This window comes from Mus pahari, chromosome 21 (assembly GCF_900095145.1).
Source record: "Mus pahari chromosome 21, PAHARI_EIJ_v1.1, whole genome shotgun sequence".
Lineage (NCBI taxonomy): Eukaryota > Metazoa > Chordata > Mammalia > Rodentia > Muridae > Mus > Mus pahari.
The window spans coordinates 29,831,707-29,855,053 of record NC_034610.1 but is presented as its reverse complement, the minus strand read 5'-3'; the positions used below and the strand labels follow the sequence as shown (position 1 = coordinate 29,855,053).

Sequence of the window (23,347 nt, the reverse complement as noted above, 5' to 3'; positions counted from 1 at the left end):
TATGGTGACTTCTCCTATCATCCCAGCATAACTGAGACAGAGGCAAGAGTGTAGACTCCGCCCCTGTCCTCCTGGGCAACTCAGCAATACCCTGTCTCAACATATTAAAAAGGAGCTGTCTTAGCTATTTTTCTATTATTATGCTAAAATACTATGACCAAGGTAACTTACAGAAGAAAATGTGTAATTTGGCTTGTAGTATGAAAGTTCGCATCTTGATTGATAACTATCAGGGGTGGAAAGAGAGAGAGAGGAGAGGAGAGGAGAGGAGAGGAGAGGAGAGGAGAGGAGAGGAGAGAGCAGAACAGCAGAAAGAGGGAGGAGAAGGCAGTTTCACTGGGAAAGTTTTAAAGAGACAGACTGAAGAAAGAACAAGCTAGACACAGGTAAAGACAGAAAGAGCAGGAGAACAAGAAAGAGCCAGGAGATTAGATTTCTAGAGTTCATTCGTGGTAAAGCAGAACAATTCAAAGGCCTAAGAGAGAAGCCAAATTGAATAAGTCAGCTGGGAGAGGAGTTTGAGGCAAAACAGCTGAGGTGAACCAGCAGCTAGAGTTCAGAAAGAACAAGAAAGCGTGAGCTTAGTGAGCAACGAGTCTCAGAGGCCGAAAACACTCCAGGGCTAGATTAGATTGTATAGAGGCTAGAAGCTTCCAGGACTAGGCCTAGGTTAACAGAGGGAGGCAGCAAGCCTCCCAGAGGATAATTACAGCAGGCAAATAAGAGGAACTTCAGCGTACGGCACTTGAGCTGTTTCTGCATTTTCAAGGTGTTTCTTGCTGACTCAGTAACACAGAGGTAATGCAGAGGTATTTCCCCTGTATTCTGCAGCCTCTATGTGCTGTTTGTGGCATGTCCCACGGAGTGTCCCATGCATGGAAACAGAACAGTTAATTCATGAAAATAGTCTAATCCTCGATTTCCAAAGCCCTGTAAGAAGCAACCAAGTCCAATGCTTTGCGATGGTGTTGGCCTTCTTACAAACAAAGGGTGGCTTCATGTTAAAGGGAAAAGCACTTCCACCTGCCGTCGACTGCTTAGACTCTTTCACTGAGATCAAGAATTATCAGAGGTTCATTGCCTCAGAGGTGCCTCTTCCTTGTCTTTTCCGCCTCACCTTGCGTCTTCCTGAGTCTCAGGTCTCACAGCTCCAGAGTGACAAAGCCCAGTGATATTTAGCAGCAGAGTCTGTCCCTGGCCTGTCATTTCCTATTAGGTCAATTCTCTCTCCCTTGGGGGCTGACTCATAGTTCCATACATTGTGGTGGGTGACACAGAGAGGGTTATTTAGTCCTTCATGCCAAGGACAGACATTGTGTTTTGCTTTCTATCTGATTTTCTATTTTTTAACCTCAACCATAAGGATAGAGGCCCCAATGTAACAGTAAGCTGCTCAGAGATTGAACCGTTCCCCCCAAGGGTGGGAAATGTCATGCCTGCTTTCCACATATCAGTAAACAACTTCTTCAAACAGTATACCAGCATAGTACATTTCTGTGGTTTGCAAGACCAATATTCTTACATTCACCTCTACAGCTATAGACATCATCTGCTAGCTGTTTCTCTTATGAACTGGTAATGAAGTGGCAACTTTTGAAATCACTGTCTACACAGTATATTATATATTGTCCTATATTATTTTATTCCTGCTTTATAAGATCCAGAACACTGTTTCCATAACTTTTTTATTATGACCCAAATCTTTTTGTAACTTGTCCAGAATAACATTGGCTATCACTAAAGCTTATGTTTCAAAATATGATTGAAAATATTTACATCTCTCTTGTTCAACCCCATGAGGATTGGATTTGGAGGATTGAGGTGGGGGGCAAGATCTCACTATATAGCACAGGCTAGCCTCAAACTCCCTATTCTTCTGTCTCAGCCTTCCAATGCCTGGGATTACAGGTGAATGTTCTCACAACCAACCTATAATATGCTTCTGCACTGGCTGGTTTTGTGTGTCAACTTGACACAAGCTGGAGTTATCACCAAGAAAGGAGCTTCAGTTGGGGAAATGCCTCCATGAGATCCAGCTATGTGGCATTTTCTCAATTCGTGATCAAGTGGGGAGGGCCCCTTGTAGGTGGTACCATCCCTGGGCTGGTAGTCTTGGGTTCTATAAGAGAGCAGGCTGAGCAAACCAGGGGAGGCAAGCCAGTAAAGAACATCCCTCCATGGCCTCTGCATCAGCTCCTGCTTTCTGACCTGCTTGAGTTCCAGTCCTGACTTCCTTTGGTGATGAACAGCAGTGTGGAAGTGTAAGCTGAATAAACCGTTTCCTCCCCATGATGTTTTATCCAGGAATAGAAACCCTGACTAAGACAGCTTCCAAAAAGAATGAACAAAAGAAAGAAAAGGAGGAAGGAATGAAAAAAGAAAGACAGACCAGCTATTTTTTTAAAATGACCTCTTAAGCTCTCAAATATAGTGCTGGTTAATATTTGGAGTTCAAATATTGATGATTTTTTTTTGCAGTGTAACAGAGACTGTGTGTGGCATCATAACAAAAGAACAATTATTTTTAAGACAAGATTCAGAGCCACCTCTGAGTCCCTGGGAGACTCAGATAGTGACCTGCCTCATTCTATCACGGGGTCTTCTTAAGGTCCTGTCTCCCTGTTGACATCTGTAGCGCTTCATCCTGTAGCTTAGATGTTTCACATAAATAGTGACGTAGACACACATGAAGGTCATTGTGCAGAAAAGCAAAACACAGGGAGGGAAGTGACGGAGAGGAGACAGCCTGAGTGGTACTAACATAAAAGTCAGGATGCGGGTCCTTTCTGTAGTTTCTGACTACTCTTACTGAATTTCAGTTTTAAGTAAAGTCTGATATAGTTACAATTGTACTCTTTTTTTAAAAAAATTATTTTATTAGATATTTTCTTCATTTACATTTCAAATGCTATCCTGAATGTCCCCTATACCCTTCCCCCACCCTGCTCCCCTGACCACTCACTCCCACTTCTTGGCCCTGGCGTTCCCCTGTATGGGGCATATAAAGTTTGCAAGACCAAGGAGCCTCTCCTCCCAATGATGGCCAACTAGGCTACATATGCAGCTAGAGACACCAGCTCTGGGGGTACTGGTTAGTTCATATTGTTGTTCCACCTATAGCATTGCAGACCCCTTCAGTTCCTTGGGTAATTTCTCTAGCTCCTCCATTGGGGGCCCTGTGTTCTATCCTATAGATGACTGTGGGCATCCACTTCTATATTTGCCAGGCACTGGCATAGCCTCACAAGAGACAGCTATATCAGTGTCCTTTCAGNAAGTTCTTGCTGGCATATGCAATAGTGTCTGCGTTTGGTGGCTGATTATGGGATGGACCCCTGGGTGGGGCAGTCTCTGGGTTGTCCATCCTTTCATCGTAGCTCCAAACTTTGTCTCTGCAACTTCTTTCATAGGTATTTTATTCCCTACTTTGGGGAGGAATGGGTATCCACGTGTTGGTCTTCCTTATTCTTGATTTTCTTGTGTTTTAGAGATTGTATCTTGGGTATTCTAGGTTTCTGGGCTAATATCCACTTATCACAATTGTACTCTTAAGGGATATGCTCACTTTAATTTTTGAAAAAAATTTCAAAAGGTACATTTTATTTGAAAAAAAAAAAAAAAAAAACGGAAACAAAGCCTAGCTGCTTTGAAGGCACAGGAAAGAACACCCTGTGTTCTTAGCTTTCCGTCAGACATAAAAGCCTCCTTGCTCCTATGGACAGAAGGCTGCCCAGAGGCTGCTTTCTTTGGAGCAGACATTGGCCCAGACATACCCTCTGTTATGATCTTTTATAGATATGTCTAGCCCAAATTAAAATATGCATGCATATTTCTTTTCTGAGAAAGGATAACTCATTTATTCACTGGGTTCCATCATAGTCAGTGGATTTGTCTTCGTCATCAGAGGAAGGCAGCGTTCACAGAAGGAAGCCGTTACCACATAGGCTGAGTATGGAGTGCAGTTTCTGATAAACCAAGCAGATGGAAGTCTTGGCCGTGGTGATCAGAGTTGTATTTTGAATAAAGTTCACAGATGACTTGTGTGCATGCTAAAGTTGAGACTGTCACCTTGGAGAAGGGCATTTCCTATCAGCACGGGCATGCCTGTGTAGGTCCTACCAGGGGGAATTGTCACCTGTGCCACAGTGTAAGCAAAGGCTAAGTCTAACTCTGTGAACTGTATGAGATCCCTCAGTTTCCCTGTTAAAGGCAAGGCACCTTAAACAAGCAAGCAAGCAAACAAACAAACAAATAAAACTCCCTTAGACTTAATAAGTATTTTCAGACACAAGAGTATAAATTAGACTTCTGTTTTTTTTTTTTTGCTTTTTGTTTTGTTTTGTTTTGTTTGGAATTCCTGGTATGAACTACCATCTAGATGACAAGCTGCTTGCTAGATTCTGCTGGACTGTTACCCATTGTTCACTTTCAAGTGGGAGGGCAGAGCGATACAACCAACAGTAACAGTCTGGTGTATGTGCACATGCGTGTATGTGTGCACAGGTACAGGCATCTGTTTGTGTGTCTTTCTGTGTATCTCTGTGTGTGCGTGCTCTCATTTTAAAATGTTAGCATTTAGCCTGATATAGTGGCACATGCCACTGAGATTAGTCTCAGCACTGGGACTGAAACAGAAAGATTGTGAGTTTAAGGCCAGATGAATCTACATAGCATGACTACCTTTCAAAACAAAAGAAACAACAAACAAACAAACAAAACCTGTTCCCTCTACCCTGCAAAAAGAATTTGATTTTCAATGTCTCCCCTCAAAGGGAATAGCAGATGGAGCTATAGTCCCAAATATGAATGGTAATGGCCTAGAAACATGGATTCAGATGGCTGTCCAGTACCATGTTACCCGAGGAAATGGCTTCATGATCTTATTGTAGCTAAAGAACACAGAGAACAAGAGAATGTCCTAAGTAAGGACATATTTCAAGTACCTTAGGGGGAAGCTTGAGAAGGCGGCTTACAGAAAAGTCAGGAACCCTCAGATGTGATTGGAGAACTTAATACACCCCAAAAGGATTTCCCTAACCGTGATGTTAGGGCAGGCAGAGGTGGATAACGAATAAGTATTAAGGGTATTAGAGACAGTCTATAATAATCTGTCCCTGAGCCCGCCATAGTCCTGATGTTCGAATCAACCACCTTGTGGCATCTTTAGGACAGATGCAGCTCTTATTCTAGGACCTCGAATCCCAGTCACAGAAGGTGTCCTGTATATGTAACTGACACTCGCCAAGCAAACAGGCTTGTCCCAAACAACAGGGGAAAGAAAGGAGACTGCCTCTACATCTTTATGTTACTGTCTCAGTACATATATTTCCGATCTGTTAAAGATATGAGGAAGTATTACTTCAACATCTTATTGTGGTAGTGGTTTCTCTTTAATGTAAGCAAGAAAGTATAGCTGTAATGTTTAGAATTGCCACACCCCTAGAACTGATCCGTAGGTAACCCTTTGAGGAGCTGTGTGCTGTCCAGAATATAGTTACACAAAGTTTCAATCACGTCTCAAAATAATGTTTTTGTTTTTTTGTTTTTTGTTTTTCCCCCAAGAGCAAAATGAAATGAGACAGCATTCATTTGCAACAGCAGTTCAGAAATCTTCTTTGAAATACGAGAAAATACTTGAGGTGTGGTATGTCTGATGAGAGACTATTGGCCACAGAGATAGTATATTTAGGAGGTCAGTCACATACAAATTAAGGATTAAGATATCATAGATTTCATACATACTATTCTGACTTTCTATAGAAAAGGTCTCAGTCACAGGAACCAGCAAACAGTTTGCTTTGTGACCCTGCCTTGCTAAGTGACTGCCACCTCTTGGATGTAGTTAGTATAAGAGCTGAGCTTTGCTTTTTTTTTTTTTTTTTTTTTTTTAGCTTTAGTCATCACATGACCTAATTTCCATGGCATGAACCATCTGGTAAATTTCAGAGGCTTCAGGTATTTTGGAGAAAGTTGCCAGCACCTCATGTTGGAAGTTCATAATAGCTTAATGGTCACCTGTCAGGGCTCAAAGCCAACCTGCCCGCCCCATATTGCCAGTGCAAGCCTGGCTGGGGCTCAGTGTCTGGGGTTGGGCTCTGCTGCGCTGTGGTCTGGCTCGGCTGGGCTGGAGGTGCAGCAGCCAGCAGCTGCAGACCGCCTCTGCTCGGCGCAGGGCTCGGCTCCGCCTCTCATTGGCTCCGGGCTGCAGGAAGATGAACGCCACTACTGTTTCCTTCTGATGCTGCTCTGACACACAGTGGGAAAATGTTTCCTCAGGAGCTGGCGCAGAAAATCAAGGGCTACCAGGAGCAGATCGACTCTTTGAATTCCAAATGCAAGATGCTGACGATGAAAGCCAAGCACGCCACTATGCTGCTGACAGTGACCGAGGTCGAGGGACTGGCTGAAGGGACCGAGGATCTGGACCGCGAGCTCCTCCCCACGCCTTCGGCCCACCCCTCCGTGGTCATGGTAAGGATCAAACCTGGCCATCCAGCTAGCTTTGCTCTTTGGACTGGAGCACGGCTGGTGGTGGCCAGGAGCCACAGCCATGCTTCTTTAGAGACTAGCTTTAGAGCTTATAGATCCTAATTTAGGAGCTGGCTCCTTCGTTTGCAGTGACTGACTGCCCAGGAACCAGAGCTAATCTTTAACCCTATAAACAGTGGCATTTGGGACTGCTAATGTTAGATTTGGAGTCCAAGGGCTGCCCTTCATTCGTGAGCAATTTTGCAATAACACTGACCTATTTCTTGTTTTATTTTGAAAATAATTCCTTTACACCACAGAATCATGACACATAGATTTAACTGTTTTCCCATATACACATATACATATATATTCCAATATATGTGTGATATATATTCCCATATATGTGATATCTATCTACCTATCTATCTCTATCTATCTATCTATCTATCTATCTATCTATCTATCTATCTATCTATCTATCTATCTAAAAACTATTATGACAAAAATAAGGAAATTAATGGGTCAAAGTTTAGTTTGGAATCAAGAGACTATTTAATCTCCCTTTTATACCATTATTTCCCTCTACATTTTGCAGCTGAGTGTTTTGGTAACTGTAGTATCTTCTAGTGATGTATATTCTCCTCATTTATGCTATGTCTCAGGTAATAAGTAACATATCCCCAAACCATGTGGCCATATGTGACTTTAGCAGTTCTCAACCTTCCTAACACTGTGACCCTTGAATACATACAGTTCCTCGTGTTGTGATGCCCTCCAACCATAAACTTATTTTAATGTTAATTCATAAATAATTTTGCTACTGTTATGAATCATAACATAAATACCTGATATGCGGAGTGTCTGATATGCGACCCTTGTGAAAGGGCCATTTTTCACCCTGCAAAGGGGTCACGACCCACAGGTTGAGAAATCCTGTTTAGTTGCATTTAACTTCCTCGGACATTTGGAACTTGAGATGGCACAATAGGCTAGGCTTTATTTCACAGATCCCTTTTCCTGTTTGGCCCACATTTTCCCTTCTTATTTTATAAAGCCACAAATATACTCGATGAAAAGAGACACTTTTGACCAACATCAAAATTCTTGGGTGTGAAGAGCAGCCACGAATCTGTCTGTTTTAGAAACAGTCTTAACACAACCACTTTTATATACTAACCCAGAGTTAATATGTAAACCAATGCCAGTCATGCCAGCCTCGGCTGGATGTCCTGAGCTGCGTCTGTGAGGTTTTGTGCTAACACAACTAACTGATTTTTATGTCCTCTGGGCTACATTCTGCGTGGCAGATGACTGCAGGTCGATGTCACACTCTGCTGTCACCTGTCACTGAAGAGTCTGGGGAGGAGGGAACCAACAGTGAGATTTCCTCTCCACCGGCCTGTCGCTCCCCATCACCTGTGGCTAACACGGAGGCGGCTGTTAACCAGGTACCTCTCACCTGTCCTTCCCACACTGTGAGCTCTTGGTGCATACAGTTCTCCATTTGCCATCCCCATTGGTCTGTGGCTGTGAGTCCCCAGCTTCATCGAATTTGAGACCAGGGGCCATATCATTAAGTGTGACAGTCACATAAATTATGGTTGTCATGGAAGGCGACATATGTCGCCACTCCTACTGCGCTACTGGTCGGTGAGGTGAGCAAAAATTAGCTCACGAAAATTATAGTCCAATATAAACAAACTCATCCACCATGCAAATTAAAGCCCAAAGAAGGTCCCTTTAAGGCCTTATGGCTTCCTAAAGCAATCCTAGGCATGGGGTACTGTATCCCAAAGGAGAACACAGAAGTATGATTCTATGGCTTAGTTAACATGCATGGAGGACTGAGGTAACACTAACCAAGTCCTACTTTAAATAGCAAACCTTGATTCATATAAGACTTTTAGTTTCTATAAAATGAAGATGTGCCTTGTTATGGGCTGCATTTTAACATATCTTACAATAAATATAACATATTCTAAGTGGTGTGCCTAAACATTTAGTGAGACGGATATGATATAAGCAAAATACCTTCAAAATAACCAAAACTTTTAATGTGTGTGTGATAAGCGGTGATGTATTTTTAGCCCAAACAAATTTTGACAGATTTTAATGATGTTTCTAAGAAGTTATGTAACTGCTCATGAGCTGAGATAATATTGTGAGGAGGCACTAATTAGAGCAAGTGTCTCATAGACAGCGCTATAAATCCATCACTTAAAAAAAAATGTTTCTTTTATTATGTCACTTTAATTTTAAAGCCAAAGGGTTCCGCATGGAACTTCTGAGATAAAGAGAACAAGGCCTCCAAATTAAAAAGGTCTTAACGTTGAGGAGAGAGTTAGATGGTATGACAGTCTGTTGGTAGAGACTGGTACAGTTCTGGGGAAATTCTTAAGTCATCCATTCACCAGATCCATTCTTAGCTGGCTGTGGTGGCTCACACCTGTAATCCTGGCACTTAGAAGGTTGTGGAGGTACGTTCACCATGAGTTCAAGACCGGCCTGAGAGCTCGGCAATGAGTTCCCCTCCACCTTGAGTTACGGAGTGACAAAGCCTAGGCTCAAATCTAACAAATCAAATCAAAACAAAAGACCTCTGAGCATAGCAGACACAAGACTTTCTGCCTTACCCACAGAACAGAAGAGGCAACAAGAATTAAATAATAACAAGAGTAATAAGAGGAAATTAACAAGAAAAGGAGAAGTTCAGAGCTCCCTGGGAGAGCTCTGTTGCCCAAGTTCTGAATTAAAAATATGAATTGCTCGTCCTTGGATGATACGGTTTCTTTCCTGAGGTCATGGATGTCCCTAGACCCAGAGGAGATGGACTATAGTCAGCTGGTTGTATATCAAAATGATTACATAATATTCTTAAACTTTTCAAGTAGCCCAATTAATACTGATCTTGACACTGTATGCTGTGGAAGTATATGCCTTTTCTAATATTTTCTATTTCTGTGCCCCATCTTGGACAACACTTTCAATGTGCATGTGAGGTTGTCGAGTACGTCATCACAAAAACGCATGCACAATGTGCTTGTTATTAGTTGATATCAGTGATAATCACATCTTACAATGAGCTAGATTAGGCTCCCTGCGGCTTAGTTTTTACAAGTCTGCTCCATCACAAGATGTCAGTTAAAATCCATTGTTAGGCAAACATCCAGGCAGGGACCCCTCTTCATTAGTAGATGTGACCTCACCTGGGCTAAGGCAGGCAGCTTGACTCAGAGGATGCTAAATAGCCAATGGAGTCCTGGCATTGTTTAATGAAACAAATCTACAGGCCACATCAGTTGGCTGAATGTTCCCAGAGTACAGTGTAAATCAGTGAGAGACTGACAGCTTGGGCAGCAATGCACTAGATTTCAGAACTAGTTTTGAAACTCCAAGGAGCTTCTCGGGATGCCCTTTAGCTCCAGTTTCCAGACCGCCAACGCTGTACAGCACAGAATGTACACAACCGTCCAAGGAAGAGCCAGATATAGTTACTTAAAAACATCACATCCGTGAAGGGGCTCTGTGCTCGCTCTTTCTGTAAGTAGATATCTGTTACATAACAAACAGATTTCCCCCTCACAGTCAGGGTGTTCCCTCCTCTGACTGTGAGAGAGGAGAGAAACGAGGAGGCGAGGAGGCGAGGAGGCGAGGAGGCGAGGAGGGGAGGAGGCGTCCTCAGAGTTTGCCACAGCCTCCTCCATCTCCCTAGACACCAGCGGTGATCTGGATTCCACAGAAGAGTTGAGACAAATATCGGGTCATGTCGTTGGCCTCCAGGTCAGAAGCTTTGTGATATCATAGCTCTTCAGCGTCCAAGCTGGCTTTCCCTGGGTGGTTCCTCAGCAGCTTCCGAGGAAACGAAAATGAATAGCAACATACAATTACAAGCGCTAAATGGGATGTCTAATTATCACTGCTTTTAGGATTAGGAAAAATGTGGATCGAATTGGAGCCAAATTTGTCCAGGTTTATTTCCTTGGGCATCTTAAGCTTAGACACATGAGCACCAAGACGCACATTCTAACCGCGATTCCTCGCTGTACCAAGCATTGATGGCAGCCATTGTTTATGGGTTTCTTAGTGATTGTGATTTACTCCTTGAGTTCTGGTAGCTCTCGCATAACAGATCCAAGTTCCTCACATACAGAAGATGATGGGCTTTCATCTCTATAAGACGCCAGTTGTCATGTAGGCATGAGCCATATACACATAGAACCAAAAAAAATTTTTTTTTCTTTTTTTGGTAACAAATTGCACTCTAGCTCTTTGGGGGTCTTATTCATAATTGGGTATATAATTGAGAAATTTTATGTTACTTAAAGCTGGACTTTGTTTTTTCAAGCTGGTGACAGCAATAGGCTCAAAGTTCCACCTTACCCAATATTCCAAGATTCCTGCTGATGCTCAGTCCATGATGGAGCCACGCCCACTGTTCTCTCTTACACATTACATTCCTACCAAGAAATTATTTTTTTAAATTGGTGGAAGTAAGAGATATCCAACAACAGTATATGTCATTGTACCCATGCAAAACTTATAATTTTTATGGGGTGAGCATTATGGAATTTTCCATTTAAGGTTTCAAGATCTCAGTAAACTACAGGTCACTGAAAGTGTGGAGAGTATGAGAACATGGGAGACTACTGTGTCACTTCTAGTGTCTATAAAGTGAATATAGGTACAAGATTCATTCCACACAGCCCCCTGCCTGCTAATTTGCTGAACACATACAATGTGCTCAGAAAGCAAAGCCTCAGGCATTATGGCTGTCATTAAAGGGCTCAGAATTTTGTGAGCAAAGGCACATGATGGAGCTAAGAGGGTGGCAAGTGGCCCGATAAAGGGGAGCCTCATGTGATGGGAAACCCCAGAGACAGCAGCCAAGCCAGGTGGTTTAAGGTCTGTGTCAGACCTGACCCCATTCACTGTAAGGGAAGGAAGCCTTGTGAGGTATGTGGAGGATGTTAAGATAGCAGGGTGGGGGGAACTTTCTCAGGTAAAAGGGACCCCATGTGGGAACCTGGAAGCAGAGAGAACATGTAAGCCACAGAGGCAAAAGCAGAGAGTTCCAGTACAATTGGAAACACTTAGATCGAGAAGCAGATGTGGGAGCCACACCATGGAGGATGTCTTAGGATTTCATTGCTATGAAGAGACACCATGACCAAGGCAACTCTTACAAAGGAAAACATTTAATTGGGGATGACTTACAGTTTCAGAGGTTCAGTCTGTTGTCATCATGGCAGGAAGCATGGCAGTATCCAGGCACACGTGGTTCTGGAGGAGCCAGGAGTTCTACCAGGCAACCAGAAGGAGACTAAATTCTGCAGGCAGACAGAGGAGACTATCAACCGCAGTGGGTGGAGCCTGAGCACAGGAAGCCTTAAAGCCCACCTACACAGTGACACACTTCCTCCAATAGGGCCACACCCCCTCCTATAAGGCCACACCTCCTCCTATAAGGCCACACCTCCTCCTATAAGGCCACATCTCCTCCTATAAGGCCACACCTCCTCCTATAAGGCCACACCTCCTAATAGTGCCTCTCTCTATGGCCAAGCATTCAGACCACCACAAAGGAGCATATAAAGGAATTTATGGCACATGAATGACTCAGGACTTTAACCAACAGACATCAGTGAACTACTGAAGGAATTGAACTAGCAGCTGTGTCCAGAACTTACTTGGAATAGATCATTCTAGATCAATAGACACACTAGAAGTGTGTGGGGGTTGGGAGTGGGAGGTTAGTTACCTTCTTGTTGCTGTGACAAAATGCCCCACAAAGCAACTTTGGAGAGAGATGGCTTATTTTGGTTTTCAGTTCCAGAGGGATCTGGTCTCTCATGGTGGGGAAGAACAGAGCAGCCACCAGGGAAGGCATGGGGAGGTGACAGGGCCTAAACGGTCATGTCACATCTGAATCCAGAAATCAGAGAGAACACAGGAAGTGATGCTAGCTAGGGCTTTATAAAGCATGCATGTTATGTGTGTACTTTGTGCAAGTATACTGTGTGCTTCATGTGTGCATTTTATGTGTGACACACACATGTGCAAAGTAAATTTGGACAGATGAAGATGGTGATGGGAAAGGGACCAACAGCCATGTTGCTGTGGCATCATAAACATGAGGGACTTAGCTGGAAGCTTCAGCAGCAACAACAGGATGGGTAGAGGGCGACATTCACTCTCAGTGTTGAGCCGATGCATAGATTAGATATTACCTGTTCCAATTTCAGAGCTCGGGAGGAGATGTCAGCTAGAGTCCCACTCCCGGTCTGACCCAGTTCTACGGAATTACCACCCTTCTTCTGGCCTGAGACAGGCCAGCCCCCCAGATAGCAGACTACCTCCTGCGATTACGTTTTCCTGTATGGCCGCAACCTTTGCAGATTTTCTCAATAGGTGATTATCAGCAGGGCTCAGTGTTTTAAATCATCATAATTACCCCCAATAGCACAGCTGCAAAAGCAATGAGCTTTAAGATAGCAACTGTCACTGCTCTTGCAGAATACAAACACTGCTCCCAGCTTGAGTCAGATGAGTGCTCATAGAAACCATTGAACACACAAACTGGGGAAAAGGTTCAGCCGGCAAGTGCCTACCAGGGAGACTACAGCCCCAGTATATAAAAGTCAGTCAGGGTGGTGCACGTCTGTAATCCTGCCACCTGGGAGGTGAGATACTGGGTCCCTGGAAGTCAACCAGTCAGCCAATCTGTCACTGAGTTTTCAAGTTCAGTGACAGCCTCTGTTTTGACAAAGAAGACAGCAAAAATTAATCTCCGGCCTCCACATGCCAGTGCATGCATGTGAATACATATATCACATACACATATACATGTTTTTGAAAAAAATAGAAAGTACATGGTGTCTTGATACAATAAATGACATACACACATATGTATATGTATATCAGACATACAAGAAATTAAAAGACAGTCAAAACCATGAGTTTTCAACAGTAACTTTGCTGATTTCTCACATATTTCCAATAAGTAAGTAGATGAATGTTTTTTTGTTTTGTTTTTTGTTTGTTGTTGTTGTTGTTGTTTGGTTTGGTTTTACTTTTCAAGGCAGGGTTTCTCTGTATAGCCCTGGATGTCCTAGAACTTGCTCTGTAGACCAGGCTGGCCAGGAACTCAGAGATCCACTTGCCTCTGCCTCCCACGTACTGGAACTAAAGGCGTGCACCACCACTGCTAGGCCTAGACTGATCTTTTAAAATTATTAGTTTCTTATATTTTTTTGTACCATTTAATAACTGAAGTAATTATATTTTTGTGTGAATAATTCACTCACAAATAGCAAAGTATGGCTTTATTTACAAATTAATAGTTCTAGATTGATTCATTTTTTTTGAGATAGATTCCTATAGCCCAGGCTAGCTCCAAACTTGATATGTACCTGAGAGTAGCCATGGACTCCTCCCAATCCTCCTGCCTTCTCCTACATTTATCTTTAAAACAAACAAGCAAGCAAACAAACATACAAACAACAACAAAAAGAACCCTTTCAATACTTATTCAGATCGTTAACCAATGTTGTGAACTACATTTTGGGAACTAGATCATGTAGAGCCCATCCCTTTCCTATATTGGTTTAATATAGGCATTGTAGTTAATTAGAGGTATACTAGCTAAATAGAGGTGCCCAATTAATTAGAATGTGCTGGTTAAATAGAGTATACTGGTTAATTAGAGATGTATTGGGTTTTTGAGCAGTTCTGGTTAAATAGAGGTATGCTGGTTAAGTATAGATATTCTGCTAGAGTAGAGATGTACTAGTTAAATATAGATATTCTGGTTAAGTGGAGGTGTGTTGGTAAATTAGCGGTGTGTTTGTTAAATAGAAGTGTACTAGATAGTTAGATGTTAACTAGGGACATACTAGTTAAATATGGGTGTGCTGGTTAAATAGAAGTATGCTGGTTAAGTAGAAGTGTAACTGATTAAATAGAAATAAAACTGTTAAATAGGTGCTACTGCATGAATAGTTTGCGTTACCATTTTACCAAATATAAAACAAGAAGGTACTTTGGCGATGTGAACTATTGATATACTTTTTTTCATAGTGATGAGATTCCTAAAGCAATTGTAATGCACTTGTTATCTTTAAAAATCTTTATTTTTAAATGCTACTTTTAAGCATCCCAGCCTACCGAGCTCACAGCACCCAACAATGTAAATCTTAAGCCTTTCCAGTGCATGAAGAACAGTTTGCTAGGCGCAATGAACCTGCCTTCCCTTCCCACCCTGACAATGCACTCTCCACCCAGGACATTGCGTACTACCAGGCTCTGTCAGCTGAGGGGCTGCAGACAGATGCTGCAAGAATCCCCCCCAGTGCCGCTGTATCCCAAGAGTTGTATGAGCCGGGCCTGGAGCCTTCAGCAACTGCCAAGCTGGGCGACTTACAACGTTCCTGGGAAACCTTAAAAAACGTGGTAAGTCTTCAGAGCGTTGAACTGGTCGAGTTTCTCAGACATCCATCGCTTTCAGTATCGTCTTATGAAATACACGCAGAGTTGCACATCTAGGGGACAGTCAGATACCCTTGGGTAAAGCTGTGAGGAAACAAATGTCACAACCTGCAAGATAAGAAGTAGGAAGCCGTTGGTAAAGTCCCCTTTCTTGTTCAGATCAGTGAGAAACAGCGGACTCTCTACGAAGCTTTGGAACGCCAGCAGAAGTACCAAGACTCTCTCCAGTCCATCTCGACTAAAATGGAGGCCATGGAGATGAAGCTGGGCGAGAGCCTCCAGCCCAGCCGGAGTCCAGAGAGCCAGATGGCTGAGCACCAGGTAAAAATAGCAATCCCAATGACTTCAGCTTCCTGTGGGATGGAATCAGAGTGCACTGTAGCTGGCCTGTCAGGCTCCTGTTGGGGAGAACAGAGCCGGCAGTTCTTGTTGGAGTGAGCAGGATTCCAAAAGGTGGGAGTTGCCACCACTCCTACAGGGTGGGTGGGATCTAAGAAGGAAACAGAGAAAATCAGACCTGGATTCTAATTTTAGAAAACTACATGCATTGGTGTTGCTTTGGGGTTTTTCTGATACCAGTTGTCTTTTCTTCTAGTTGCCTGATTGATTTGGTTTAGTTATGAGCCATTGTTGTAAAAATAAATATGAAAATTATATCCCAAATTGGCCTCATCTGGAAATGACCCCCAGATTTCAGTGGGAAGGAGTTCTAAGTTTTCATCGTGTGTTGTTCTGACTCCAGTCATTTTTAAAAGCTTATATAAGTTAAGAGAAAGTGTCAAGATTTATGTGAAGAAAGAGCTGATCCCATAAATCTAATTTAGAAAGATGCTGCTAAAAATGCATTAGCCTAAAATGTATGCTAAGATCCACACATAGGAAGTGGGCACTGCCAACCAGACCTACTCAGTGTTTTAATGTCACTTATGTGGCAAAACTGAGTTCTAAGGATGTGGAGACCTGCTTTGGTCTGGGTGCTGAGTCCACATGACATAGAAAAGTGCTGTCCAATACTAATCAGGACCCAGCAGCATATGACAGCGCCCCCCCCCCCAAAAGCAGAGGGTGAGAAAGATGTCTTTAGTTGTTAATTGACCTATAGGCCTCATAGGTTGATGCATAGGTTTTTGCCTAGAATCCAGGTTCAGTTCCTAGCACTCTCTTGGTGGTTCACAACCATGTGTAACTCTAGTATCAGGGGTCAGATATGTTTTTCTGATCTCTATGGGTATCAGACACACAAGTGGTGCATGCACACACACACACACACACACACACACACACACACGGACCAAACAATCCTAGACATAAAAGTCATTACGTGTAACTGAACTAAAAAAAGCCAGGTGTGCAGTACACACCAATAATTCTAGCACACAGGAAATGTGTCTGGCCTCTTCAGGCACCCCACACACGTGGCTCTTACACAGAAGCACATGTACACATAAATAAACAATAAAATATGAATCTTAGAGAGATAAAAGCACAGAGTGACAGGTATGTCTGTTAAGAGACAGCACAGTTTATCAGCTTTAGAATTGAGGCTATAGAACTGTGACTCACGTGTAGGGCACTTGTCCAGCATGTTAAGACCCCATGTTTGATCTCCAGGTTGGACACACCCACATACATGTGTGAGCACACACACACACACACACACACACACACACACACTACTGCTCTATGCTCCATTTGGACTCCACTATAGACGTGGACTTCATGGTTTGCTCACATGTGCTGTCCAGTACAAGTGCTTTCTTTTGCAATATGTGGCCTTTCAGTTTAAGATAATAATGCATGCATTCCATCTAAAGATGGCATATTGAGAAATAGTGGTTTCAGGCTTTTGAAACTCTAGTAATTTCTTAGGGTAGCTATTAAATACACAGGATAGACTTATTATAGACCTTTTGACAAACTATGTTTTAGATACCTCAGAGTGCCCCACAGTCTGCCTGGCTTGGGAAACATGGCTACAAAGGCATACAATCTTCTATTAGATCATAAGAGTCATGAGGACGATCCAGCACTCACGTGACTGTTACCACACTGTTGCCTCACTAGAGCACTGTCCCCTCCAGACATCCCTCTCCCTTACTAGAGGGGCCACAGTGGTCCTTGCCTGATGGTCCTGTTTTCCTTTAAGCATCCAAAGAGAATATAGGATGAGTTATCTAGGAGTGGTATCTATCGGGGTAATTCAAGAACCACACATATTACCGAGAACCGATGATCTGAGAGAAGGTTTAAATGGTTACATCCTGTCTGTCTTTAGGTTGTCTCTACCTCTTCTGGAGGCTTATCATCCCTATAAACCTAGTTAACTGACCACAGTTCCCCAAGACCCTTTCATGGCCCTTTCAGGAGTGATGTTCTGCAAGAAAACAGGATCATGGTGGATCATACCCTAGAGTTTGTTACAGAGCATGCATATTAATTAACCCTAAGCAGCACCACCATCTCCCTGTCCATCATTAGTAGTATGGAAATGTATATTGTAATGAAGCAAAGTTGTTGTCCAAGGACTTCATAGCGAAATCACAAAATTGACCATTTATCATCTTAGGTGTATTTTTTTTTTATTCATACATGTGTACAATGCATTTTGATCGTATCTACCCACACTCAGCCTCTAACTTCACCCTCCTCTCTTCATAGCCCACTGAGTTTGGTCAGTCCTGTCCATGTATACATGTAAGGCCACTCAATAGAGCATAAGCAACTTCCACAAACAAACAAACAAACAAACAAAACAACACACAGATTCTCCTTGCTCCAGAAATCTTCAACTGGCAATTCTCAGCCCTGAGAGGGAGGGTCTTTGTGAGCTCAAGTTCGAGGGGCTTAGCTGCAAGTTCATGAGTGCTGGTGACTCCGATGTGTCCAGCAGACACTGTTTCCTAATAGCACACTCTAAACCTCTGGCTCCTTTGGTCTGTCTGTCTTCTCTTCTGCACTATTTCCTGGTGTGTGTGTGTGTGTGTGTGTGTGTGTGTACATATGTGTACATGTGCATATGTGCATGTACACATGTGTGTCTGTGTGTTTATGTGTGCATGTGTTTGTGTATGTGTGTGGGCACATGTGTACATATATATATATATATATATATATATATATATATGCATGCATGGGTACACACAGGTGAATGTGTATATATGCATGTGTGTCTGTGTGTATGCACGTGTGTGTGTATACATATGTGTACATGTGCATATGTGCATGTACACATGTGTGTTTGTGTGTTTATGTGTGCATGTGTTTGTGTATGTGTGTGGGCACATGTGTACATGTATTTATATATATGCATGCGTGGGTACATGCATGTGAATGTGTATATATGCATGTGTGTCTGTATGTATGCACGTGTGTGTGTGTGTGTGTGTGTACATGCACATATTGGTATATAGGGATAGATTTAGATGTCCCATTTAAGACTACTTAGGATGAACAGTTCACAGTTAATTCTCTGAAATCTGATCAGCTAAAATTGTACATCATTGCTGCTTATTATGAATCAGAAAGACATCAAATAACTTCTCTTGCAGTTGAGGCCATGACTTTCTGTCCTTTGCTGGTCCTGGGGACAGCGCCTTCCATCACCACAGTGAGACGATGTAGCTCATTGAATGACACATGTAAGCTAGACCTCAGAGCTCGGGTAGTTTATCAATGGCCTAATGGAGGGTGAGGAGACACAAGCACATGCAGTTTGGTGCAGTGGTGTACGTACCCTGCGCTCTAGCTTCTCCTTCCGGGGCTATCGTTGTTTGCTTCCAATGTCTGTGCCTTAGTTCTACAAGTTCTGGGGCAAAGCCGCCCACATGAAGAGCTAGTGCCAGTACACTATCTAAATATGTCCCTGGAGTTGGGAAGAACCCTTCGTTACAGATCTTCTATTTCTGAATCCCGACTGAACAGTGGTGGAGAAGTCCAGTGTGCTTTTCATACTTTGAAGGAATTGATAGAAATACTTTGCTTCTTACTTATTTTCCTGCACTCTGTCCTAAGGATTATTTCTTATTGATCTAATTCTTACAAGGTTCCTCTAGACCAGTGGTGCTCAATCTGTGGGTCTCAACCCCTACAAGGGTCACAGGTCAGATATCCTACATATCAGATATCCTGCACATCACATACTTATAATTAGCAATAATAGCAAAATTACAGTCAGGAAGCAGCCACAAAAGCAATTTTATTGGTTTGAGGTCACCAGAGCATGAGGAACTGCATTAAAGGGTTGCAGCATTAGGAAGGTTGGGAACCACTGCTCCGGACTCTTGCCTCAATGAGCTTCCTCAGTTTGATTGGTGCTTTCAGGCCCCTCTCTCTCTCCAGTTAGGATCTCTATGATGTATGATGGGCGCAGGACCCAGTGCAGTTCGTATGATGGTGACGTGTGTTTGAATGTTATACCCTGTGGTTGGAATTTGAGCTATTTTCTATGTTTTTTTTTTCATAAATTTTTATTGATACTTGTGAACTTCGCATCATGCACCCTAACCCACTCTTCCCATATCTGCCCTCCACTCTGTAACCACTCCCAAAGGAAATAAAAACAAAAATTAAAAACAAACAACAACACAGCACCTCACCATGAAAGCTGCGGTGTCACAGTGTGTCGCAGTCTGCCCTTTTACCCAAACAGTTCATTGCAATGAGTCATTGGTCTGGTTTCTGCTCCACTGTTAGTACTGGGTCCTCAGAGACTCCTCTGGGACATCCTGCTGTGGCCCTGAGTCATAGAGACCCTGCAGCTTTGGATCTGCAGGATCAGCCCTTTCACACACTTGAGCAGCTCATAGGCGGGGTAGGTGTTATGGAGGGCCAGCTCAAAGTCCCGGGATCTGGGCCTGGGTGGTAACTCAGTTTGTCAGCCGGCCAGCTTTCCCAGGCTGCCCAGGTAAGGGGTTGGGGGCCGGGCATTTGGCATCTTTGTCACACTCAGCTCAGTGACAGGCTTTGGGATGAGTTCTGAGGCTATTTTTTTGTTTGTTTGTTTGTTTGTTTGGTTTTTTTTTTGGTTTTTTGAGACAGGAACTCACTTTGTAGACCAGGCTGGCCTCGAACTCAGAAATCCACCTGCCTCTGCCTCCCGAGTGCTGGGATTAAAGGCGTGTGCCACCATGCCCGGCCTGAGGCTATTTTATTCTAACAAATAGATCATGGAAACAACTGTACTCAAAGGTATAGCCTGGAGACTGAGTAGAGTTACTACTCAGTTTCCATGTGGCCCTACTATTAAAGGATTGGGCTTGAGTGAAGCTCCAAGTATTGATCTTGCATTAAAATATTAGTGGGTGGGTATCTTAATGGGAGTCAGTATGATTTTCTAAAATTTACTATATATGTATATGTAAGTATACGTGTATTTATGTGAGTGTATGAGAGAGAGAATCAGATAAGAAATAACCAGAAAGGGCAACACAACTCCTCACGGATTTGGCAGATCAGAGGCCTGTGAGGTCACATATATAAAACGTGAACTGATCACATCCTCCCTCCTTGCCCCCTCCCCCTCTGTCAGATCCCCTTCCCAACTTCTAGTAATCTCTAGCCACTTGTCCAACTCAGTCCCTGCCACTCACGTGTCCTCTTTATCACCACAAGTCAGTGCCAACCCCAAGAAGCCCCCCTCTTCCTCTCCTCTCACAGTAGGTTGCATCAGCTACTGTGGGCCAGCTGCTGGCCATGAACTCTTCTCTGAATCATGAGACTGAAGGTGTGTTTGGCTTCCAGAGGGATGTCTTTACATATTGCAAAGTGAAAACCGCATAGCAAAATTAATTAAAGCGTACAACTCATTGACATTTAAAATGGTTACATCACACAAGCACCACCCCTGTCTGTTTGTAAAATGTTTTCATCACTCCAAATGAAACCTTCCCGGTTGTCACCGAGCTCGGATGCTGGGCCAGAAGTTGGGAAGGGAGGACAGCCTTAGCAGCGCAGAACTGACAGTTCCAAGGAACCAAACCACACTTTTTTCTTACTGAAGAATATTCAGGGAAGGCGAGAAGGAGACAGAAACAGAAGCCAGGGACGTCACCACCCCCTGCTCAGCCAAATCCACTGAGGGCTGATGAGGAGTTGTGTTTTTTCTCTCTGGTCATTTCTTATGTGAATTGGGCACCAACTGTATTATGAGTTAGAATTGATTCACTTAGATGTATTGAACACCCCCTAGGCCAACAGCCAAAAGACTGGCTTTTTATAAATATATGATTTGAAAGTAAGTGAGGGTGAATCACCAGCATGGTGTGGAGAAAAGAGAAGTATTATTGTGAGCGACATAAGAAAAAAGGGGATGGGGGGGGAGTAGATTAAGAGACATCTAGCCTGCATATAGGGCGAGAATTGGAATACTGACAGGTGGGAGGGAGGCACTGTATGAACAGCTGTGGGAAGGTGGGGGAGAATGAGGGGAGGATGAGTGTGGCTTACAACTGCAGAAGAGGAGGGGATATAATGAGGCCCGTCTGTCTAATTAGAGAGGAGGTTAAAATCTGAACAAATAATCCAGAGTTTTTATTTTTTGACAATCAGGTCTTCAGCAAGTGTTCATAATTAATAACGCATGAAACTACTTTGAATGAATAATTAAAGAGAGTCAGTCTATAAATTCAATGAGATCTCAAAACTCCTTCACCACCAAGTCTGGGCATGGTTGCCCACACCTATAAATAATGAGGCAGAGATTACACATTCAAAGGCACCCATGGATTATATGGCTCGATAAAAGATGTTGCAAATATAAGAAAACTATATCTCAACAGAACAGAAGTTCTGGTTGGGTGCAGTGGCAAGGATAAACAGCCCCGAAATTTGTCAGGTAGAAGCAAGAGAATCAGGAGTTTGAGGCCTTCCTCTTACATAACAAATCGGAGGCCTGATGTATGTAGACCTTGTTTCAAAACAAACAACCAAAGAAACATGTATTAGTCAGAGTTCTCTAGAGTCACAGAACTTGCAGATATTCTCTATATAGTAAAGAATTTATTGATGACTTACAGTCTGCAGTCCAAATCCCAACAATGGTTCAGTAGTAGCTGTGAATGGAAGTCCAAGGATCTAGCAGTTGCTGAGTCCCACACCGCAAGAAGGCGAAAGAGCGAGAGCCCGACTCCCTTCTTCCAATAATGTCCTTATATGGTCCCCAGCAGAAGGTGTAGCCCAGATTAAAGGTGTGTGCCACCACACCTTTAATCCCAGATGATCTTGGACTCTGAGATCTCCCTGTCTTAATCTGGATTCAATCACCACTGTGTCTCAAGATCTCCATACCAAGATCCAGATCAGAAACTTCTATCTCCCAGTCTCCAGATTAGGTTCACTGGTGAGCCTTCCAATTCTGGATTGTAGTTCATTTCAAATATAGTCAAGTTGACAACCAGGAATAGCCACTACAAAACACAAACAAATGAACAAACAATCCCCACCCACCGGCTGCTCTTCCAGAGGTCCTGAGTTCAAGTCCCAGCAACCACATGGTGACTCACAACCATCTGTCATGGGACTTGATGCTCTCTTCTGGTGTGTCTGAAGACAGCTACAGGGTACTCATATACACTTAAAATAAATAAATCTTAAAAAAAAAAAAAAAAAGAAAAGAAAGGAAAGAAATGAAAAAGGAAAGGAAGTCCCTACCACTCAGAGCACCGATTCTCAACCTTCCTAACGCTCAACCCTTTAATACACTTCTTCACGCTGGGTGACCCCCAATCATAAGATTATTTTTATTGCCGTAACAGTAATTTTACTACTGTTACAAATCATAATTTAAATATCTGATATTCAGGAGATCTGATCTGTGACGCCTAAAGGGACCTCCACCCACAGGTTGAGAGCCACTGGCTTACAGAGATTTACAAAGCTCTAGGATGATGAGAGGGCATCCTTTGCACAGCAGGGAACTTCCAAGAACAGATGCATTTGGCTCAGAGCAAAGATTATACTGCAAGGTAGAAAGGGGGGAGAAGGGAGGGGCAAGGCAAGAAGCAAGGGTCTTGGTACCTCCATTTGTACCCACACTGGAAACAAAGGTGTATGATAAATTAAACTGGATTATAGTAGACCTAAGTATGAAGTTAGCATTAAAAAAAAAAGATAAATGAGCTCTTATGATGCTACTGACCATAGTGCCACAGTCATGAGGTTTTTCTTAATTTCTGATCCATCATATACCAAGAGTTTTTCAAATTAAATAAAATTCTCTTCTTGTCATGATGATGCCAGATGGTTGTAAAGTTTCTTAACACGTGTTCTCCAAATTCCTATCCCCTCATACACCTCTCTAGAAGCTTTTTGAAAAAGTAACACCATTCCATTTATTAATCATGTTCTCAGAGGCTTCTTTTATCTTCTGTTTGTTTTTGTTTGAGTTCTGGGGAGC

The 23,347-nt window shown here is 42.9% G+C and overlaps 1 protein-coding gene across 11 annotated transcripts in view; it reads left to right on the top strand.

Annotated features, from left to right (window-relative positions):
* Syne1 (spectrin repeat containing nuclear envelope protein 1) overlaps positions 1 to 23,347 on the top strand; it is a 493,437-nt gene that overhangs the window by 325,118 nt on the left and 144,972 nt on the right. For 9 of the 11 annotated variants that reach the window (XM_029532807.1, XM_029532801.1, XM_029532800.1 and 6 more), the window contains 4 exons: positions 6,277 to 6,471; positions 7,779 to 7,919; positions 14,752 to 14,919; positions 15,115 to 15,276. In XM_029532807.1, coding sequence (XP_029388667.1) covers positions 6,277 to 6,471; positions 7,779 to 7,919; positions 14,752 to 14,919; positions 15,115 to 15,276 — 666 coding nt within the window. Of the gene's footprint in view, positions 1 to 6,119; positions 6,472 to 7,778; positions 7,920 to 14,751; positions 14,920 to 15,114; positions 15,277 to 23,347 lie in introns of those variants that run through there. The other 2 variants (XM_021221334.2, XM_029532799.1) reach the window with 2 other exon arrangements.